Source organism: Otolemur garnettii, unplaced genomic scaffold, assembly GCF_000181295.1.
Source record: "Otolemur garnettii isolate 467f Iridium unplaced genomic scaffold, OtoGar3 scaffold00103, whole genome shotgun sequence".
Lineage (NCBI taxonomy): Eukaryota > Metazoa > Chordata > Mammalia > Primates > Galagidae > Otolemur > Otolemur garnettii.
Genome location: NW_003852498.1, coordinates 6,665,725 through 6,685,332, shown reverse-complemented (window position 1 = coordinate 6,685,332; position 19,608 = coordinate 6,665,725). Strand labels below are relative to the sequence as shown.

The window sequence follows — 19,608 nt, the reverse complement described above, 5'->3', positions numbered from 1 at the left end:
TCCTTGTGATACTTTACATTGAGAAGAATGTATTTCAACACCATGATTTTGGATGACTAGTATAGAACGGTGAGTTTGACAGTTATACAAGAAAAAAAAGTTATTCTAGAAAATATAATGCAGAAAATCTTCCAACTTTCATATTTCCTCAAGTTCAAGGATAAATCTACTATTTTTAAAGTAGAAAAAATAAGCAATTCAGCCACACACTTGAAGCATAATATGGGTAAAAGCACTGTTACAGTATACTTAAAATGATGATTATAATCTCCAGCTAGTTCACAAAGACTTAATTCACATTCCAATAAAGTGGAAAGTCTGTATTTATGATGAAAAATACTATATAAAAACAACATATTGCTATGATATTCTCTGATACATTTTTGATCTATTGTTTTGAGGGAAATGTGCAGGATATGATAGGGGCCACAAAGATGAATCAGATAAAACCTTGCCATTAGAAAGATGACAGCAACCTCTGGCATTCAAAACGTGGCCAGTTTGAGCCAAGATATGCTGTAAGTAAACTGTGTACTATATTTCAAACACTTCCTATGAATAAAGAATGTAATATCTTCATTAACAAGATTTTATAATGATTATTTGTTAAAATGATAATAATTTCTTTTCTTTTTTCTTTTCTTTTGGATACAGAGTCTCACTCTGTTGCCCTGGGTAGAGTGCTGTGACATCATAGCTCCCAGCACCCTCAAACACTTGGGTTTGAGCAATCCTTTTGCCTCAGCATCCTGAGTAGCTGGGACTACAGGCGTGTCCGGCTAGTTTTTCCATTTTTAGGAGAGATAGGGTCTTGCTCTTGCTGAGGTTGGTCTCGAACTCCTAAGCTCAAGCAATCTACCAGCATTGCCCTTCCAAAGTTCTGGGATGACAGGGGTAAGCCACTGTGCCCAGACAAAATGGTAATAATTTCAACACATGGGTAGAATAAAATATGTGATTAATCTGCCTTTCTAGCTTTTTAATTTAAAATTACATATGTGATTTGCATTATATTTTTGTTGGCAGTGCTAACCTACACAATTACAGTTACCACTTAGTGAGTGTACCTACTATGTGCCAAGTAATTTTATATCAATTATTTGTTACCTTCTGTAAGAGAGGTATTACAGTTGAGGAAACTGAAGGTTCAAAGGCTATGTTAATTATTTCAAACATCTTTCTAGTATATTTTCTATGCACCAAGCCCTGTTGTAGGCAGTGAGGATGCAACATAATAAAACTCTTACCCTCATGGTCTAGTGGGAAAGAAAGCTAATAAACAACTATTATAAGTACAGAAAATACGCCAGGCCATGACAGTGAAAGAAGCCCATAAAAGAATGGAGAGTGACCAGAATTGGGGTGAAGGGAAGCTATTTCTAAGATGACAAGGTCCAAAGAAAAGCTGTCATCTGAGCAGGAGCCTGAATGAAGGCAGGGAGTGAGCATCTGGGCAGAAGCCACAAGTAAAGGACTGAGTGGTGTGTGAGTGAGTGTGTGTGTGTGTCTGTGTGTGCGTGCACATATACAAGTGCTTTGTGCACTGGAAAGTAGTGAGCAAGAGGAAGCAGGCAGCAGTTCACACAGAGACTTAGAAGCTACAATAAAAAATGTTAAAGGACGACTTTACTGCTCTAGGAGGCATGGACTATTTTGGGGGGCATCCAGGGAGCCCAGCAGTAGTGGAAGCCAGATACCAGTTAGGAGGCCATTGCAGGAGCATGCGAGACAGCTAACTGCCAGAGCTGGAACTTCAACCAGGTCTGTCTGACTTAGCTACCAAGACAGGGGCTATCAGACTTAGCCATTATGAGATACAAAGTAAAACAATCTAAAAATCATCCAGAGAAGTTGAGCTGCAAAATCCAAATATCTGGATACTTCAAGCCTCAAAATATATCTGCAGGACCTTTAAGTCAAATTCAGATAAGCCAAATTTATTTATTTTTGCCACCCAAAAGTGTTTAGTTGAGCCAGATGACAATTTTGTAACCGAACCACTTGCACTGGCTCTCTCCACCTGTGGAATCCACCCCCATAACTGTTAATTCTAAGTTTAAGCATAGCTCCACAGGCAAGTCAGAGTTCAGCAATGAACTGGAAATTGGCTGTGTCTTGGAGAAATGTATATATCAGTAAAGATAACCTTACTTAATGAGTCTTTTTTTAAGGACTGAGTGCTTTTTAAAAAGCAAGCATCCTCAAGGTCAATGTTATGTAGGTCAAGTCCTTCCTCTGAGATGTAAATGAAGATTTACAGCCAGCTGTTGCCCAGTTTTAAATGAAAACAAAAACAAATCAATCACAAGGACACCCAAAAGTCAGGGCATGAGAAAAAGGAGGCACAATCCTGACCCTCTAGGTTGGTTTATTTACTTTGATGGAACTCACTGGAAAATTGTTCAACTCCACGCTTCACTGTGCTTGTGTAAGATGTGTTTCTGGGCATTGGATGTAGAGCCTGTCAGTCAGGCACTTTCCTGGAGCACTAAAATGTACAGATTACACACATCAAAGGCAGGCTGCAACCACTGTAGCTGAAATTTATACAGATCTGTGCTGTAAGTAACTGGATAAACAATGAGACTAATGACCTTGTTCTGCATTAATCTCCATATGGCTCAGTTGGTACTGCTCTTGCCTTTAGGCAAGAAGGTTGTGGCTTTGGCTTCTAGCCTCAAACCAGGGATTAGGTGCTTGCCCAATACTGACAGAGCCCAGGAAGCCTGAGAATACAACCTAGGCCATCCATTTTGTGAGGTACATTTGCCACAATTCCAGAAACACCTCCATTACCATATTCACTGAGGAAACAAATTTATAAAAATAAGTATTATGAATCCCTTACCATGCTCCCCCTTCAGGGAGTTTATTTTCTTCAATAGAAATATTGAAACTCAGGTTTTCCTGGAGTATTTTCAGAGCCTCCCCCACTAACTGCCCAAAACAAAATATTAACAGAATTCTCAGTGCCTTGATCTGTGTTCCTCTTTTGGCCAATAATAAATTTCAAAAAGGTTCACCTGTTAAGAAAAGTGAAAGGAAGTTGACCAATGGACTTGATTGGCATCCACTTCTAACATCGGACATTTGTAGAAAGATGTTAAAAATAAAAGGTGCCTCCTAAGTGCCAAAAAAATTGCTAGAGGCTCTTCAACATGATCTGCAAAGGTTGAGTGTTTCTGCTAGCAAGAGACAGACAAAGAGATGAACCAATCTAAGGAGAACTCTGCAGAACTCATGCCTTGGGCCATGGCAAAAGGGTAAAGGAACACTGCAACATCCCCTCCCCACACATACACCTTTCATTACTTTGTACATTAGGTCAAAATGAAAACTTTATATTGGGAAACTGAGCACAGGAAAGACTATGCTGGTGGGGTTAGCTTGGGTTAGAAAGGCTCACACATAAAGTACACTCAGCTAAATTTCTTTCTTTCTTTCTTTCTTTTTTTTTTTTTTAGAGACAGAGTCTCACTCTGTTGCCTTGGGTAGAGTGCTATGGTTTGATAGCTCACAGCAACCTCCAGCTCTTGGGCTTAAGTGATTCTCATGCCTCAGCCTCCCAAGTAGCTGGGACTACAGGCACCTACCACAGTGCCTGGCTACTTTTTGTTGCAGTTTGGCCTGGGCTGCATTCAAACCCCCCACCCTCAGTATGTGGGGCCAGCGCCCTACTCACTGAGCCACGGGCACTGTCCAGCTAAATTCCTTAAGTACAGCACCTATGCTACTCCCATCACCTTGTCCTGGACCTAGCAATAATCTTTACTGCACTGTAAACTTGAGTTATCTCTGCTTGGGACATGTAGTCAGAGTCTATTCTATTCTGGTAGGTAAACCCAGTCTCAAAAAAGACACCTTTCTAGTCACTCCCTCAACCCCTGAGTTCTTGGGGTTTTGTTGTTGTCATTGTTGTTATTTATTTGAGACCACTCTTGCTGAGTGCTATGGCATCATCATAGCTCACAGCAACCTCCAATTCCTGAGATCAAGTAATCTTATTGCCTCAGCCTTCCAAGTAGCTGGAAATACTTGGCACCTGCTACAGCACCCAGCTAGTTTTTTCTATTTTTAGTAGAGACAGGGTCTCACTCTTGCTCAGGCTGGTCTCGGACACCTGAGCTCAGGTAATCCACCTGCCTTGGCCTCCTAGAGTGTTGGGGTTACAGGAGTGAGCCACAGCACCTGGCCAACCCCTGAGTTACTGCTGTTATTAGAATTATTTTACCCACATATACACTACCCCTAAGAACAGGCTAAGATGTAGTGTATATGTGGTCACACTGCTAAGACTGTTTTCAGAGTTACTGTGAGTTTCCTCAAATACTTCACAAAAATACATCATTTTCAGTATCATTTTTCTTCAACCATTTACGAATTCACAAAGAGGCCAAGTAAACGAGTTAAGGCACATTACTTCTCTTGTTGGCATGTTCTCGCATCACACTCACTCTGGGGTATCAAATGCTATGGTGACTTTGGTGGTCTCTGTGAAACAACTGTTGGATACGGTCACAGCAGGGGACCATATGTGAGTGTGACACCAACCTCATTTGGACCTGTGGTAAAGGTTCCTAAGGGCTTTAGAATTTTTAGTTTTACAACTTAACAGTTTTCCTTCAAAGTATTATCTTTACTCTCTAGACTAATAATTCCTGATATTTATACATACTTTCACATGCATTATCTTACTAAATTGTGGGTTATTATTACACCCATTTTCAGAGCGGAAACTGACTCTGAGAGAGGTTAAATGGCTTGTCCCTGGTCACCCATGACATGAGAGGGAGTAGCAGAGCCCATGTCCAACTTAGGATTTCTGACAATGCATCATACAGCTACAAAGGTGTCTTTTTATATTGGTTACTTCTAAAACTAGAGAAAATCCCTTAAGAAGTGTATTCAAAAAGGGACCTTATCATTTTCCAACCATTAAAGACAGAAACATTTCTGTCTAGTTGCCTGCAGGAAAGGATCTCCACTATCAATAAGAGGATTTTAAGTCATAGAGACTGTGATAGTTAAGTGCTTTGCTAAAATTATTAACACTGGTTTTCTAGAATCTAACTTATGTGGAAGAAAGGTACGTAGGGACTATACTGTATGTAGACAACCCCTTACCCGCATGTACAATGGACATGAGCACACGTGTTGTGTCAGCGTTCTCTTCCCAAATGTGGCTGCAGAAGAAAGTGCGAAGAAAATAAGACAATATTTACGGCTGAAAAAATTCGGCTTAACACACTGGTAATTATGAACAAGATATTTTCCCTAATAAAATTACTGCAAAACAGAATCTGGAGAAAGTGTTTCCCTATGTTCTCTTCATATTATTCCATGTGCTCAGGAATGGCCTCTGGAAAGAAAAGGAGACAGAGTCAAAGGCAGCAGAAAGAAAGAGAGCCACAGAGAGAAGGCCTCTGCTGAGGGTTGGTTTTGCTTTAGAAATTGGAATGTGTCCAGGCTTGATTTTTATTTTCAATTCACATTTCAGATCCAGCTTCCCAAACTCTTTGATCTTTCTCCCTGTCTCCTTACCCGGAAGAGAACCCTTGGCCTTCTCAGCTGGGAGCTGGGAGCACACGTGGAAAGACTGGCTCAGATCCATATTCTTGCCAAATTTAGTCACACAAAGGGGCCTACGAGGGAAAAAAGAAAGGATGAAAGCGGCAGCCGCCGGGACTTCAAAGGCCGCGCCGCCGCGCCAGGCGCTGTCTGCGCGCGTCCCCGACGCGGGGGGCGGGCAGAGGGAGGGGGCGAGGGCCCGGAGGAGCGGGTCCCGGCGTCCACGCTACCAGCCAGCGAGCGTCCCGAGGCCGGTCTGCCTGCCAAGTTAAGGCGCCTGAGAAAAGTTTTCAGAAAGGAGGGAAAAGAATGTCACGACCTGCCCACTAAGCGAACAGTCCGGCGGCTCGCAAAATTATTCCAGCTGCCACCTCGGTTCCAACTCCCTTCTGGGCATCCCCTTCCAGTCGTAACGCCTGCCCCTCCGTGTGGGAGTCCCGGTTCCCGTCAGAGCCGAGCCTCGAGGGCGCAGGCTGGGCTCTTTCTGGCTCATTCGGTTCCTCTGCGTCTGGCCCGCGTCCCCTGGCCCCTGTCGGCTGTCACCCGGGCTTGCGGCCTCGGGACGTGAGCCGGGAGGCCGAGGGGCGGCAGGCAGAGTGCACAGAGAGCGCGAGATGCCCCCCTCGCCGGCCGGGGAGGACCAGGGTCCTGGACGGCCGCGTCGCGAGCCCCTGTCCGTCGAGGCGCGGACGCTGGCGTCGGCCTGCAGCCCCCGAGCGCAGGAGAAGCCCCCGGAGGGCGCCAGGGGCGGGAAGACCTCGCTCGCTCGAGCCCAGCGAGGCCGGCCGAGCTGCAGACGCCAAGCGGTGCCCGCCCCGCGGAAGCCCGACGTCCGCAGGCGGCCGGATTTGGGAACATTTTCACGGTCCCACGATTTCCCTGTTACCCCGGAGGTTGGGGTTTTGAGTCTGTCTTAGGAGGAGGCAATTAGAGGCAGAAGAACCCCTGGGACACAAACTGCCACTCCCCACCCCCGCCGCCCTTTTCCGCGAAGTCCGTTAAACCGAAGATGCCCACAGCCCTGCCATCCTGGGGAAGCTGGGGCGGGAAATCGAAGGGGTCTGAGTTCCGCCTCTGGAATCACATTATTCGTTTTCTCGTCCACCTCCCGGGCTTCTCCCTCTTCCGTAGCCCCCCCCCTCCTTTCTTTGGGATCCCACCAAAGTTGTAGCTGGGAGAGAGTCCAGGCCACACAAAGGGGAAGACCCGGAGCCTGGGCGGGGGTGAGGACCCAGGGGGCGGAGAGGGCTGTGAGGGGCGCTGCGCTTCCCTCCCTGTAATGAAGGACTCGCTGGACTTTCGCCGGGGGGAGGGGTTTGTGGTGTGGGTGGGGGTCATACTCCTGGTCCCCCGGCTCCCCGCGGCGGGAGGCTGGGCTCCGCTTACCCTGCTGGCTGCGGGCCGCGCTCCGAGCCCCCTCTGCTCCGTTCCGGCGCGGGGAGGGCGCCCGGCCCCCCACGCGCAGCGCGGGCGACGGCGCCCTTTGCAGAAGGAAGTGTTGATATAAAACAAGTTCGCTCCCAAACTAAACCCAAACCAACCAAAGCCACCAGGAGGGGAAAAACCAACAGCCATTCTGCCAGCCCTGAGCAATTGTTTCACGGTCGGAATTAAATCACATCAAAACGCCCCCTGAAACCCACATCCTGAAGGAGTGAACCTACAACAGCCAACCTCCAGTCGTTCGCTCGAGTTCACACGAACAACCTGCGTCTACATCCGAGGGAAGGGGGCGGCTGGCGGTGGTGCTTCTCCCGCGCCGCACCCACCACATCCCGGACCTGGGATCCTACTCGCTGCACCAGAAGAGGCGGCTGCTTATGTTAATAGCAGCCCCCACACCAATTAGAAGGGACCGCCGGGCGACAGAATTGCCTTTGCCAGGAATTGCACCCAATCGGTCAGGGAGGGAGAAACGTCTTCCCGAGGTTACGTCGCGAGGTTACTTCGCCCTTTCAGTGTCCCTCCTGCTTTTTCCCTTCAGAATAGACCTAATTCACATGGAAACGTCAACCCTTCCCCCAGACAAAGCTTTAAAAAATTGGGGCGCATGGTTTCCAGTAAAGCCACTTTAAGTGCAGCTCTTCAGATTTGCCACAATGCAAAAGACAATTAGCCAACACCACACACACAACATCGCGAGGACAAATAGCCGAGCAAATAGAGCGAGTCGCTGGGTGATTTCGTTAGAAACAATGTTTCCAATAGAGAGGGTTACAGCAAAGTACCAAACTCAGCTACCTACCCTCGGCCCTTCTAATAAACAGTTACCACTAGTTATTGTTCCAAAAATCCCCATCTTCTTGAGCTCCTAATCTGCTCGACACCTGGAGCTGAGCTCCAAATGACTCAGGGAGTCCAGATAATTAACTTGAAGGAGAAAATGGGATCCGAATTAGTTTTGACACTTAAATAGGGGGATGTAGGAGTCGTCATTTAATCTCTCTTTGGCTTCCAGAAACTACCCTCTGGCCATTCTGTGTCCCCCCTCCCCCTCTTCAAGGATTTGATGAAAAGGAAAGTCTACTCTGGCTGCTGTGAATCTGCATTTTCCAAATCTTTTATTGGTCAAATTGGCCCAGTTATGGAACATCTTTTGACTTTGTTTCCCCATATTTAAGAACAAAGGGCATAAATGCTTGACACAACTATATAGTCACTCTCTGGGACATCCACCCACACTGGTGCCTAAATTCAAGGGAAGTTGCATACCACCACCATCCAAAACAAAAAAATTGGACTTTTTACACATTGTAGCAGAATATTCATTTTGTTTTTCTTTTTTAAGGCATAGCATTGTCAGCTATTTAAAGCAGATTTAATGATTTACGTTTCCTGGCTTCCTTCAACAGTCCTTTAATTTTACCCCAATTTCCCAGACAGAATTTACATGTAACTACTGGCCGTGTTAAGGAACAACTGAATCCTTTAAACGATAAAGTTTTAAAAATTGCTTCCTGATAAATTCCCAGACTAAAGAAATAGTAGTTACCAGTATGTGAAGTTTAAAGTACTCATTTAGAACACTGTTAAAGTCTTTACTTAGACAATGTCCAGCAGTCTGCAATTTCACCATTAGGAAGAGGATCTTTGCCCATTTCTATATAATAGAGCAAAGATCTGATTTTATAGTGTTTTCCTTATTTTCAATTTAAGGAAGATGGAGATACATTCCTTCTTGTCTCCTGTTTACTGTTCTGAGATTTTACAGATGGCTACTGTATTGGGTATAATGATGTTGCCTAGATTTTCAACTGGGGGGGTTTGAGAGCCAAGGGACAAAATGTAATGTGTTTTCAAACTTCAGCTTTGTTTATACTGTAACTTTCACAAAGTATGTCCTTAAAACTCTATCCTTGTACAAAATGCATCAAAGAGACGGTGGAGACTGGGGGATTTTTGAGGTTGTATTAGGATTTGCATCTTCAAGGGTCCCTTTCAGTGCTGCTGCCTAAGGTGCCAAGGACTGGCCCCGTCTTCTCTCCCTCTTTCTGGTTTTGCTCTCCTCGGTCCTTTTGCCTTCTTTCCCCCTTCTTGTGTTGTCTTTTCGTTCTTTGCAAGTTTCCCACGCACACAGCGTGTTATCTCCGAAAACCCACGAAGAGATCCAGCCTAACTCTTCTTACCTCCCGTGGAGAGGGCAGAATGAAAGAGATATTGTTTTAAAGGCGCTAATTAAGATCCAGTCTTCAGTTTCTTCATCTTCGCCCTATTTTTCTTGGTAAGCCTAGAGATTTTATTTTCACTAGGGTGTGCTCCCTTGTCCCCTGTCTCCAAGCATTTGTGTGATAATATATTTAGGAAAACCACGGCTATCTTTTCCTTGTCCTTCGAGCTTCTGCTCTCTCTTAATGGTTAGGCAATGTCTGCTGTATTCCCCTTATCCTTCTCTCAGTCCCTGATTCCCGCCTCATACCCTCTTGTCAGAGCATCTATCAATGTGGTGTCGATCACAGCGACGGCGGCTTTCTCTTTCATCTTCCTTCCCCTGCCTGAGCCAGGGAGAGTGGGAGGCGTTAAGGAGGAGGGGGAGAGACTGGCTGAGGTAGAGGAGTGGGTGGGTGGGAAGGGGACTAGAGAACAGATACTTAGATGGTGAAGTTAAACCATTCAGGCAATGTTTTTTGTCAATTTCACGCGGGCAAAGCGTGCCTCGCCGTGGGTTACTAGCTGCGCCGGGTCCTTCCTTTTCTCGCCAAGTTGCCTGATTCTTCCCTCCAGGCGCGCGCGCGCGCACATACACACCCCAAAACTAGGACTGGTCCTACAGGCTCTGGGAAAAGAAAACGGGGGGGAGAAAAAGCCCTCAATCACCACCTCCTTCTCGCAGACTCCCTCCTCCCCTCCAGCGGACAGCCAAGGAGAGCTGGAGGCGGGGGAGGGGAGGGGGAGGAGAAGCGACGCAAGTGGGTAGCTTTTCAGCGCCGGCGAGGCGCGGGAGGAGAAGCGGTGGGGAGGCTCAGCCGCTCACCTGCGGGGCAGGGCGCGGAGGAGGGACCCGGGCTGCGCGCTCTCGGGCCGAGGAGCCGGGACGCGCCCGGAGCCTTGCACGCGGCCAAGCTCGGGGCGTCTCCTCCCCTCGGCTGGGCGAACCCAAGGGGCGCAGCTCTTTGCTTTGACAGAGCGGGCCCGGCGGAGGCGTGGAGAGCGGCGAGCGAGCGAGCCAGGCTGAGAAACTCGAGCCGGGAACAAAGAGGGGTCGGGCTGCGTGTGTGTATCGGCTTGAGCTCCGGGCAGAAGCTTTTGGGCCCGCGGCCCCTGCTGTGACTCTCCAGACCTCGGTGTGCCCTCCACTGCCAATTCCCAGTTCTTGCCGGTACAAACTTTTCCCTTGGCAAACTTCTCTTTCTCTTCTCCCCCTCCTCGGCCCCCGCCTTCTCCTTCTCCTCCAGCCGATTAAATGAGCCTCGAGAAGGAAGACCGCAGCGAAAGGGAAGGAAATAAGAAGCTCTAAAACGGACATCTCCAGCCCGGGTGGCTTTTTTTATTGTATTCTTTTTAAATACTTCAGGAAGTGAACATTTCGTTATCTTCTCATTCTCCTTGCACCTCCTCCACTGGAGCAAACGGAGCCTTTTCGCCTAGCTTCTCTCTCTTTTCTTGGAAAACAAACTGCTGTCTCGGCATCTGGGGAAGCTAAAGTGGAGAGGTTTGCACGGAGACGCCTGCCGGACCCTCCTCAGCACTTTGGGAAGTCGTGCAGCCTTCAGCACCGGCGTCCTCAGCGCCCAAACCCCGGCGACGCGGGGGGCGTGAAGTGGCAGCCGGGGCCAGGGTAGCCTAGCCTAGCCTAGCGCGCACCGCGCTGCGCAGACGCCCCCGGAGGCGCCGGCAGCGGCTGCCCTCGCAGTCCAGTGCCCTTCGGCCTCGGGGGCGGGCGCCGGCTTCGGTCTCAGCCTAGCGGGGAAGCGCGAGCGGCCGCGGGGACTCGGACGCCGCCACTGCTGCTCCGGCTGCCCGCCGGCGGCCCCGCGCTCGCCACCCCGCTTCCGTCCGCTGTCCTCCCGCACACACTCTTCCAACTCTTTTCCCCCAACCCGGTTCCTGCTGTCGCCGCGGGTGCTCTCACTGCGGAGCGGAGATTACAGGGCCGTCGGGATGCCCCAACTCTCCGGGGGAGGCGGCGGCGGGGGGGACCCGGAACTCTGCGCCACGGACGAGATGATCCCCTTCAAGGACGAGGGCGATCCTCAGAAGGAGAAGATCTTCGCCGAGATCAGTCACCCCGAAGAGGAAGGTGATTTAGCTGACATCAAGTCTTCCCTGGTTAACGAGTCCGAAATCATCCCGGCCAGCAACGGACACGAGGTGAGCGGGCCGCTGCCCTCAGCCCCGAGAGGCGTGGGGGTCCAGGGCAGCGCCGAGCGGGAGGAAGGGAGCCGAGGCGCCTGGCAGCCCGGCTGACAGGTCGCGGGGAGATCTTTCGTTTGTTGTGGGGGTGGGGGGTGCGGCTGGGCCCCGGGGCACCATCCCCCGTGTGGGGGCTGGGAGGTGGGAGAGTGTACGGGGAAACTTATTCTGAGTGGGTAAGTTTAGGGGTTCGGTGGCTAAATGGTTGGCTTGCAAGCAGGAAAAGCTGCCCTTGACCCGTAACTTTTCTCCTCCGGACTTTCTGGTGGGGCCAAGGGTGCGATGCATTGAAGCGGGCGAGTTTAAACGGCACTACCGAGAAGTTCTTCCGTAGGGCGGAAAACAGAGTGCGCCCGCTTGCTCTCTCGGTGGATGTCTGCAGAGTGCGTTAAACCACCAGAGGCTTAGATGGAGGCGAGGGGAGAAGGGAGGCGGCGTGGGCCGGGGGCAGGCGGAGCCGTCCCAACCGCCGCGGAGCCGAGCCGGGCCGAGCCACGCGAAGCCGGCCAGCCCCAGGGCGCGCGCCCGGGCTGCGAGGGCGGTGCGGGGCTGGGTCCCTGCGGCTGCGGGAGCTCCAGCGCCTGGACCCGCCGCCGGGAGCTGTGGGCGCGAAGCCGGGCCGGTGCAAGGGCTGTACCGCCCGCAACAGTTTTCTCCAACCCCCATCACTTAAAGAAAAAAAAAAGTCTTTATTTGGGGTTAGTTTGGGCCCAGATCAGGCCTCAAATCTATGCAGACGAAAGGCGAGCCAGAACGGAGAAGCGGCGGAAGCCGGGCACCAGGCAGGCAGGGTAGAAAGCGCTTTATCAGATCTTCTGGCCCGCTGCGGGCGATAGCGCTGGTAACCTGAGTAGAGTAAATAGAGACACGTGGGTGCCGGCTAGAGAAAGTCCCGAGCTGTGCGGAGCGGGAGGCCTATTTCAGGTGGCGCCCTGAGCTTGACGTGGTGCGGAGGCGGGGGGCATGGACCCCGGTAACCCACACTCGGCTGGCCACACTCTTCTGCAACTGGGCAGCCCTTTGGAGGAAATCCGGTAGAAAAGTTCTGACACCAAGTAATTTCGCTGACGCTTTTTCTCTCCAAAGAAACTTGGAGGGTATACCATTTTTTCCTTAAATGGCATCCTTCTGCCCCCAAAAAGAAAGCGTGCGGTTTTGGGGGCGGGGACATTTTGGGTTTTAAACAAAAAGTTTAAGAACACACCTCAGAGTTACCTTCTCCATCCCAATGGCAGGGGTGAGTATGCATTTTGGAAGGCTGGGGGGGGGGCTGGGTTCAGAAAACATAAGGGTATTTTTTATCGGACGAATCCAGTTTGAGGAGCACGAGGAGGGGCCTAGGGCTGCACTAAACTGCACGAAAACGATTTCTGACTGTGTGTGCTGGGGAGATGAGGTCACTGTGAGGACAGAGGTCCAAGGAACCAAATCACACCCCCCAAACACTCAGTCTTTTTGCCAAACTCTCATACCATGCATTGGTAGAGCAGCCTGTTTTTCTTTTTATACCCATTTTTGCTTGTTGTCCTTCCTTAGTCCATGAATAATTTTGCCACCCACTTTACATTTTCTCTGCTTTTCTGGTCTGGGTGAAGGCTGTTCCTTGGACTGGAGAACTCAGGAGTTGGGGCTCCTTTAGACTTTGCTGCAGTGGTAATGGGCATGGGCAGACCCAAGGAAGATGGTGAGGAGGTAATACCACTGATTTGCACGTGGTTGAGTTTGGGTGGATGGTGGTTACCAAAACTGATATTAACTGGGCTACCTTTTAGATGTCTATAACCCAACTCTCAAATTTTCCTCCCTTTAAACCACAGAACAATTCTAATTTTCTCTTGTAACCCTGCACTTAGCCATGGCAGGTTGTAAGTCTGAATGGAGCTCCTGCTAGGACTGTGCTCAAGACAATTGGCTTGAGACCTCATCTGAGTGGTTGGCTTATTTATGTTTAAAATGCCATTTTCAGCTGTGAAATGATATTTCACCCTGCTTTTAATAAGATCTGATTGAAGTGAATGATGGTAGAAGAGGCTACAAAAATGATCAACCCCATTAATAACTGTCATATTTGAATAGCCTTGATATGTTTTAATAAACAGCAGTCAGAACAGCATATGGATCTTTCCCAAATTTACTGTATTTTTATTATTTTTGTGGTGATTTATACTTTCTAGTCCTGGGTAGATTAAAATAATCATTCAAAAATACATGTTGACAAGAAAAAGATTCCCCAGTACTCAACCTGAGTCTGTCCCTCTTAGATTAATAAAACAGATAATTTTGTACCATCACTCTTCCTCTGAGTTACCAGTGGACACACACTTACATCATTACACAAACTCTAAGGTGATTTTCTTTCTTTTGGGGGTGGGGATTTGTGGTATTAGGTGGCGAGACAAGCACAGACTGCTCAGGAATCCTACCACGACAAGGCCAGAGAACACCCTGATGACGGTAAGACTCCAATGCTGCTGCTCCCAACTTAATCTCTCTGTGTGTGAGTGTGTTTAAGGACTTAAGTTCAAGAAACTTGGACCAGGTGTGATAAAACTGCACCTCCTATTTTAATAAAATGGGAAAGAAAATCCAGGACACTTACCTAGTTTGCATACTACGCAATTTAAAAACTGTCTTTGAAAGAGTTGGGGGCCTTTGGATTTCATTTGGCTTCCAGAATGATGGGGAAGAGAGAATGTCTGTAAAGAGTTCTTTCTTTTCCTCCTTCTACCTTAAGTTCTAATTAGCTTAGATATTTGATATTTTTTCACTCATTAATATGAAGACTATTTTTCAAGGAGAATAGTTTTGGGTGGATTTCATATGCAAAATTGCTGTTTCTTATTTCTTGTTACAGTCCGAAGGCATACAGTGAATGAATAGACTAAACATGACTGAGCAAAGTAGAACCTAATCTGTAAAAAGATAAAATTTAAAATTAGGAACTGTGTACATCAAATGTGATAGACTTTCCCCCCATTTCTGATTCTTGCAGAAAACTTTAAAAAATTACATGTATTTTTAGATTCAAAAAGAACTTCTTGTGATTTTAAAGAATCGAGTAACCTGTAGGACAAGCCTGCATTCTGCTCTCCTTCAATTACCTAACGATTGACCTGACTAGAATGAAGTATTCCTACATACAACATGTCAGTCAGGAGAAGGGAAAAGAACTACATATCATGGTTTCCTTCATAGTTTCAAAGTAGTACAGTTTCAAAGTATGCACACACATGCACACACACGCACGTATATATGTATGTACACTGAACGCAGATTTCTGTGGCAGAATGATGTAAGGGTAGCACATAAAATTAAGCTTTCCAGATTTAATCCTCTATAAATTTGAATAGTTGCCTGTATACTGGCTACAACTCTTTCTCTGAGTAAAATGTAGACATTTTTTAGAACTTGAAAAGCACAGGTAGAATTTTTGAGTTTGCCTGAAAGGAGAAGCATAACTTCAAATGTATTAGTATATGTGTGCATGTAGATAGATGGCTCAACATATTAACATTTACAGCTTTAGGTTTGTATGTGTTTCTTTAAGTATCTATACTTTTTAGTCCAGTGTGTTAGTTTTAGAACAAATTAAGATATATGGATAACAGTTACTTTTATAAAAACATCAGTGTGTAGTGGAAGTACTGTTTGAACCACATGTTTTTAAAACATTTAGTTTGCTGCTAAGCCTTTAAGAGAATACTGTCAATCTAAAATAGAGCATGATAATCCAGTTACAGTATTTTGTAAACAAATCTTTTATGTGAGGTCTGATTTGTCTTAGAACTAACTGTTAGAGTCTCAGAGGAAAAATACTGTGATATAAAAGGGAAGTCAATGTGTCATTGATTGTTCTTTGGATTCTCCCAGGAAAGCATCCAGATGGAGGCCTCTACAGCAAAGGACCCTCCTACTCAAGTTATTCTGGTTACATAATGATGCCAAATATGAATAATGACCCATACATGTCAAATGGATCTCTTTCGCCACCCATCCCGAGAACAGTGAGTAACAAATTAATGTTGCAAATTGTTTTCAGAAGTGCAAATTAGTTTGTATTTTGGCAGGATGTTTATCTTTTTGAACTCACTGGAAGTGCTTTCATTATATATGACTGGTCCTTGCTAACAAAGAGCTATTTTGAGGAATGGTCACCTGAAGATAGTACTACCTTTGATAGCTTGCAATGGGAACTTAAGCTTTTGGCTTATTTACTAAAATTTGTAAACAACAAACATCATGAGTTATAAAATCAAATGAAGTTACATCAATAAATCTGTGATTTTATGAGGCATGTATTTTCTGTCCTAACGAAAGAAAAAATTGATTTAATCTTTTTTATGCCAAGGACTGTATAGCTTTCAGTGTCTCTAAGCTGTCTGGAATCAGAATTGCTTCCGCTTATTTGGAGCTAAAAATTCAGAAAGTTACTTTGCCTTTTAAAACAGTGTCTCATTTTACTTTATTAGCTAATTGTATTTAAGATCTTTTAGGGGGGGCTATTTTTACTTTATTATCGGTGGTTGAGAAAGTATCACTTAAAAGTACCCCCAGTGAAGTTGTTCTTTTTTTATCTTGTGGTTCAGTTACTTTTAAAGTTTTAAAAAGTGCAGTGGTGGCATTATAACTGTGTGATGCAAGTAGGTAACAAAATGAAAGATGTCAGGTTTGTTGGTTCAGGTTTGATGGTAGTTCTGTTTTCTCCAGAAGGATAAACCTCATTTATACAGTGAGAAGACATTTACATGGTAACTTGTATGGTATACGAATGTGAACTGTGCTGGTGATAGAGTTTTGAGTTCTCTTTGAGAATCTCTCCTCAAGCATAGTGATGGATATTTACTGATCTATCATTATGTTTACCTTCGCTCCTGGCCCACTTTGCCTCCCTAGCCCACCCCTTAAGGTAAAACACACGGTGCTATAGGTCTTGGCGATGAGAGTTTCAGTTTCACTGACCCTTCTGGCTGTCAGATCCTAAATGGTAAAATGTAACCTGTGGTGTTTGACTTCTTTGCCAGTGCTTTTTCACCAACTGAAAAAAATCAGTCACATCTGGAAAGAGTAGTGTCGTTAATACAACTCAGTGAATAGAATCTGGGTGCGAGAAGATTCACTGAAGGAGTGAGTAGAGAGGAATGGTTCATAATCAATAGTTACCATCAAGATTGTTTGTGGTCATCTTGATTATCTGGGGTCTTTGATTGTTGAAATAATAAGTGTATGAAATATAATCACTTTGTGTGGGCACTGTGATTTAGAAGTTATTATTTTTCCACAAATCTCAAAAAGGTATTTGACCTCTCAGACAAGGGAATACGCGTTTTCCAATTTCCAGATAGCAGTTAAAACAGAGGGGATCTTGGAGATCTTGTGATAGTTGCTATAGGAAATAGCTAGACCATACTTTGTTTTAAATGATTTTCAAATATTTGATGATATGGATGTCTGTGGTACATACGAATCTCCTACCTAAAAAGGGAGTGGATTAATACAAGCAAATACAGTTTAACATTTAAAGACCACCTGAAATAAATGCTTCAGAGTTACAAACGTTGTGGGAAATTTTATATTTATTGAACTAAATATGCAAATATATATTTCTTTTATATTTGAGCAGATTTTTTGTTTTTTTTTCATGGAGAGAGGGGAAAGAAAATATGTTTAAGACAAGAAATAATTGAAGATTTTTGTTGAAAGCCTTTTCAGAAAAAATAGCTCTTTTCAAATCAAAGTATAGTCTTGGTTAACAATAGAAAATAACCACTAAAACAGGGTTACACTTTTCAATTGGGATATAGTTAATGTGTATTTGTAGAATTTATTTCTTAAGGAGATCAGCCACTTCTCCTTTCAAAACAATCATTTTTTAAAAGTCAATATAATACAAATTTATTGGTATTTATAAATAATCCCTAAGCATGTTGGAAATCAAGCTGCTTTCTCTTGAATCCAAAATGCTTCCTTCCATCTCCACAGTCTTCGCCCACTCTGTCAAGGTACTAATCATTTTGAAATTTTCATAGAATAGAAGGTATTTATTGTTAGTGTATGTATTAAAATTTTGAGGTCAGTGAATCAAACAGTCATTCATTGTTTAGGAAAGATTTGTGGCTAGAATAAATGTCAGCAGTGGTGGGTGTCAAATGGAGGAAAGGGGTGTGGTCAGGAAACAGTTACCTTACCCTGTTATCTGCTGCTTTGCTTTATTCTGTTACATATTCGACTGTACTTAGGTTAGGCATCTTTTTTTTTTTTTTTTTTTTTAGATATTCTGCAGTTTGCACAATTCCAGAAGCTTCTCAGTTTTAACCACAAGACTATGTCAATTTTTATTTTAGGGTCTGACCAAAGTGAGTTACAATCTTTGGTTTTTAATACCTAACAGCTGTTTTTAATGTGTCTGAGATCAAAAACACTTTAACCGGAAGGCAGCCTCTCTTCTTCACCCCTAACCACACTAAGGCCTTCTTGTTCTTTAACTCTGTCCTTAGCAGGACTGAGTGTTTATGTCATTGACATCCACCATGATAGATCTTCATCTAGGGTGTCAGGAGCAGGGTGACCATTTGTGTTTGGGCTTAGGCTGAGAGCCCCCTCCCCCCCACTACTTGAATTTGCATTACAAACAGTGGCATGTTTACTGTTTCTGCCACTCTTTTTGTTCCACTGGGAAAACGTCTGCAGGTAGGGGAGGGACTTGACCACCTCTTTCCCCATATAGAGTCTTCCCTTCGTATGTAACTACAGGTAATCCAGAGAATACCAGCTGTGGCCAACTGGCAGACACAGAAATGTTTCTGCTGAAATCTCATTTTAACAAGTCCATATGTCTTTGCTCCTTTTGAAGACAAACACTGCCCTGTGTATGCTCACACAGCTTTTACCTGTGTATGCTCACACAATAATGCCTATTCAGGAGAACCACCTTCACCAATCCAGCCTTTTTCCTTCGGAAGGCTAATTTTAATTGATGAATCTCATCTTTCTAGAACTGGAATTCTTAGGGGTGTGAATTTGAAATAAAAAATTTTAGTTTGGATAAATTGAACCTGAGAAGACAGCATCTGTCATAACACATGGAATGTCAGCATAAGTTCTTAAGGCGCAGTACACCTCAGCTTGAGTTGGTGTTCTTCTCATTCTCTGTGAAGAAGATGCAGAAGCCTGTTAAATATTTTAGAGTGAGGACCCGAGAGGGTTTATTAAAAGCATACCCTCAAACCTTTCATTCACTAAACCTTAGCTATGAAAATCCCTCTAGGCTAATGGTAAAGTATTAGAAGAAAAAAATAGTTCTTTATATCCCTGGTCCTGGCAGTTATGTGTTTGCACATAGTGTCTACAGTGAGCTCAACTGGCTTTAACACAGTGAAAGTTCCCTTGGTCTAATGCACATGGTTATTTGTCTTAGATGTGAAACTTCCATTTGGCCATCCTGCAATCCAAATGGTTAACACCTTAGAAGAGAAACATGGCATTGCTCTTCAGATGTGTGGGGAGGAGACAGTGGCAGGCAGTGCAGGAAGTTGCAGCAAACGGCTGCTGCGCAGCTCAGACATACCAAACCACAACAGCACCTGGTCATCTTGCAACCTGCAGTGCCTCACCGGGGTTCTCTGTGATCTTTCTTAGAGTCAGTTTTTAGGTGGGAAAGGAGGTTATTTGTGTTCTCATTTCATTCAGCTGGAAAGGAATGTATTTGTGTTCTTGTTTCAGCGGTCTTTTTAATTTTCTTTTTAAGTAAAAATTACTATGAAAACGTTCCAGAAGTTCTTTTGAATTATTCTGAATACCTTCTATTATATGACTTTTACTTTAAGGGCATTAACATTTTGGTTTCTGATCGACAGAATTATGCCTATTATCGCTTGGTCTTAACACTCCTACCCCCATTTCTGTTCGCTTATAAGGAGCTAAAATTTGTCGTTTGTATCTGGAATTAAGGAACACAAGTGGACTTGTGTTGTCAGTAAGCTTTTGAATACAAGTATACATCACATTGTCACATAGCTCTGAAAGTAATCAGAAATAATAATTCAAGAGTAGAGGGAGACTGGCTTATAATTTTTAATTTTCTAATTTAAGTTGTATACTTTTTGAAGCTAAGTCTACCAAGTTTTCTCTTCTATCTCAGGTATAGGACAAGTTTCTGGAAGTATATTCTATCTCAGATTTGGATTTAGATGT

The 19,608-nt window shown here is 45.3% G+C and overlaps 1 protein-coding gene and 1 long non-coding RNA gene across 5 annotated transcripts in view; one reads left to right on the top strand and one right to left on the bottom strand.

The window, feature by feature from the left end:
- Positions 1-2,348: 2,348 nt before the first annotated feature.
- Positions 2,349-5,642, bottom strand: LOC100959149. Its single transcript, XR_154239.2, has 2 exons — positions 5,542-5,642; positions 2,349-3,023 (listed from the first exon to the last, which is right to left on the bottom strand). It is a non-coding gene; the product is annotated as an uncharacterized LOC100959149 (long non-coding RNA).
- Positions 5,643-9,988: 4,346 nt separating this feature from the next.
- LEF1 (lymphoid enhancer binding factor 1) overlaps positions 9,989-19,608 on the top strand; it is a 119,592-nt gene continuing 109,972 nt past the window's right edge. For 3 of the 4 annotated variants that reach the window (XM_003796349.2, XM_003796348.2, XM_003796347.2), the window contains exons 1-3: positions 9,989-11,376; positions 13,806-13,872; positions 15,289-15,422. In XM_003796349.2, the coding sequence (XP_003796397.1) occupies positions 11,167-11,376; positions 13,806-13,872; positions 15,289-15,422 (411 nt within the window). In that variant the 5' untranslated portion in view covers positions 9,989-11,166. Of the gene's footprint in view, positions 11,377-12,106; positions 12,656-13,805; positions 13,873-15,288; positions 15,423-19,608 lie in introns of those variants that run through there. The other variant, XM_012809288.1, reaches the window with a different exon arrangement.